Source organism: Petaurus breviceps, unplaced genomic scaffold (genome assembly GCF_028583685.1).
Source record: "Petaurus breviceps papuanus isolate PSGF00001 unplaced genomic scaffold, PetGlider_PUasm1.0 296, whole genome shotgun sequence".
Lineage (NCBI taxonomy): Eukaryota > Metazoa > Chordata > Mammalia > Diprotodontia > Petauridae > Petaurus > Petaurus breviceps.
The window spans coordinates 139,300-140,926 of record NW_027186046.1 but is presented as its reverse complement, the minus strand read 5'-3'; the positions used below and the strand labels follow the sequence as shown (position 1 = coordinate 140,926).

The following is a 1,627-nucleotide window of genomic DNA, read 5'->3' as shown; positions in this document are numbered from 1 at the left end:
GTGAGACTATGTATGTGTGACCATGTGTGTGTGCATGTCTATGAGACTGTGTGTGTGTGACCAGGTGTGTGTGTGTGTGAGGGTGGCTGTGAGACTATGTGTGTGTGTGTGTGACCAAGTGTGGTGTGGTGTGTGTGTATGGCTGTGATCATGATCATTGCTGGCTGGGAGCCTGGCCCTGTGAAGATCTCTCTGTGTGTGGCTGTGTCTATATGTGTCTGCATGCAAGTAAGTGTGTGAAAGCCTGGTGGGGGGGGGGCCTCCCAGCTCTCCGCTTCTTTCACTGTGACCTAAATAGTTGGGCTTTCACTGCCTGGCTCCCCCTTCCCCAGAGCCCCTGGAGGCCCTTGAACCAACCAGACTGGCCTCAGCCACCCTCCCAATTAGCCTGGACTAATTAAGCAGCCTCAGAGGACCCACCTCATGACCCGCCCCCAGCTCCCCCCAGACACACATCCAGGTCTCCCACATCCACCCAGAAAAATCCTACTGCTTCCACCTCTACCTTCCCTCCCCCAAGGGACCCAGGTTTCTGCCTCCTAGCCCTTTCCTGTGCATGGGGGACCCAGGCGCCTGAGTTCCCAGCCCCCTTGTCTCAGGCACGAAAACGCCCCCACCCCTAGCCTCAGCCCTCTCTGGGACTAGGCATGCCCTCCTGCCCTCCCTCAGGGCCCCAGGTGTCCCCTCACAGCTCCTCCCCCCTTCACAAAGACCCCACAGGTCCCCCAGTCCGGCCCCCTCCAGGACCCCTGTGTCCGCCACACCTGCTGGTAGTCCTGTTCCTGAGGGGCAAAGGTGCTGGCCACAGGTCGGAGCTGAAAGTTGGTGTGGGGTACCTGGTGGAGCAAGTGGACCCAGCCTGAGGGCCGGAAGCCCGGGGGTGGCCCCCCCATGGCCTCCTGGCCCCCAGAACTGCTCCGGGAGGGATGTGCTGTGGAGCTGAGGAGATGGCCCTGGAGGAGAAGGCAGAGAAGGCAGAGGAGGAGGAGGAGGAGGAGGAGGAGAAAACAGACAGGGCTGGGGGGAGATTTGGGGAGTGGGAGGTGCCAGCTCTTGGGTGGGAGGGGCCAGGGCTCCCCCTGGTGGCCACTGGAGGTTTCACACCTAGCTGGAATGCCCAACAGGGAACCAGGGGCTCCGGGCCCCCCACAGATACCAGAGAGGAGATGGAGACGGGGCAGGGGGCAATCATGCTGCCAGAGGGGGGACTGGAGGCCCAGGGGGGGTTCTGTCTTGAGAAAGAGCTTGGGGGGGGGTCCCTTCCAATAGTCCCCCATTCACAAGATCATAGACTCATGGGGGTGGATGCTGCCCTTAAGGGGGAGAGAGACCTCCCGCCCTCTGGAGAAGGGGCGAGGGAGAAAGCAGATAGGACTTCAGAGAAGACCCCCACCCGGGGAGGCTCTTCCAACCTGGGGGAGACCTTCAAGGCCCTGTTATGGGGCTGGGCAAGGCCTTCAATGCTCCTGCCCTGGGAGGAGGGAACAGCCCAGCTCCCCGCGCAGCCCCCTCCCCTTCTCCCCTTTCTCCACACAGAATCCAGATTTGGGGGAGGGGTGTGATAACAGAGTACAGCAAAAGAAAGAGAGCCTTTGACACCCCGAGGGCGGAGCTCGGGGAGGGGGGG

At 61.6% G+C, this 1,627-nt stretch overlaps 1 protein-coding gene across 2 annotated transcripts in view; it reads right to left on the bottom strand.

Annotated features, from left to right (window-relative positions):
- The window catches only part of TTYH1 (tweety family member 1), an 8,382-nt gene extending 7,384 nt beyond the window's left edge, over positions 1-998 (bottom strand). For both annotated transcript variants that reach the window (XM_069096726.1, XM_069096727.1), the window contains exon 1: positions 765-998. In XM_069096726.1, coding sequence (XP_068952827.1) covers positions 765-893 — 129 coding nt within the window. In that variant the 5' untranslated portion in view covers positions 894-998. The remainder of the gene's footprint in view (positions 1-764) is intronic.
- Positions 999-1,627: the final 629 nt, after the last annotated feature.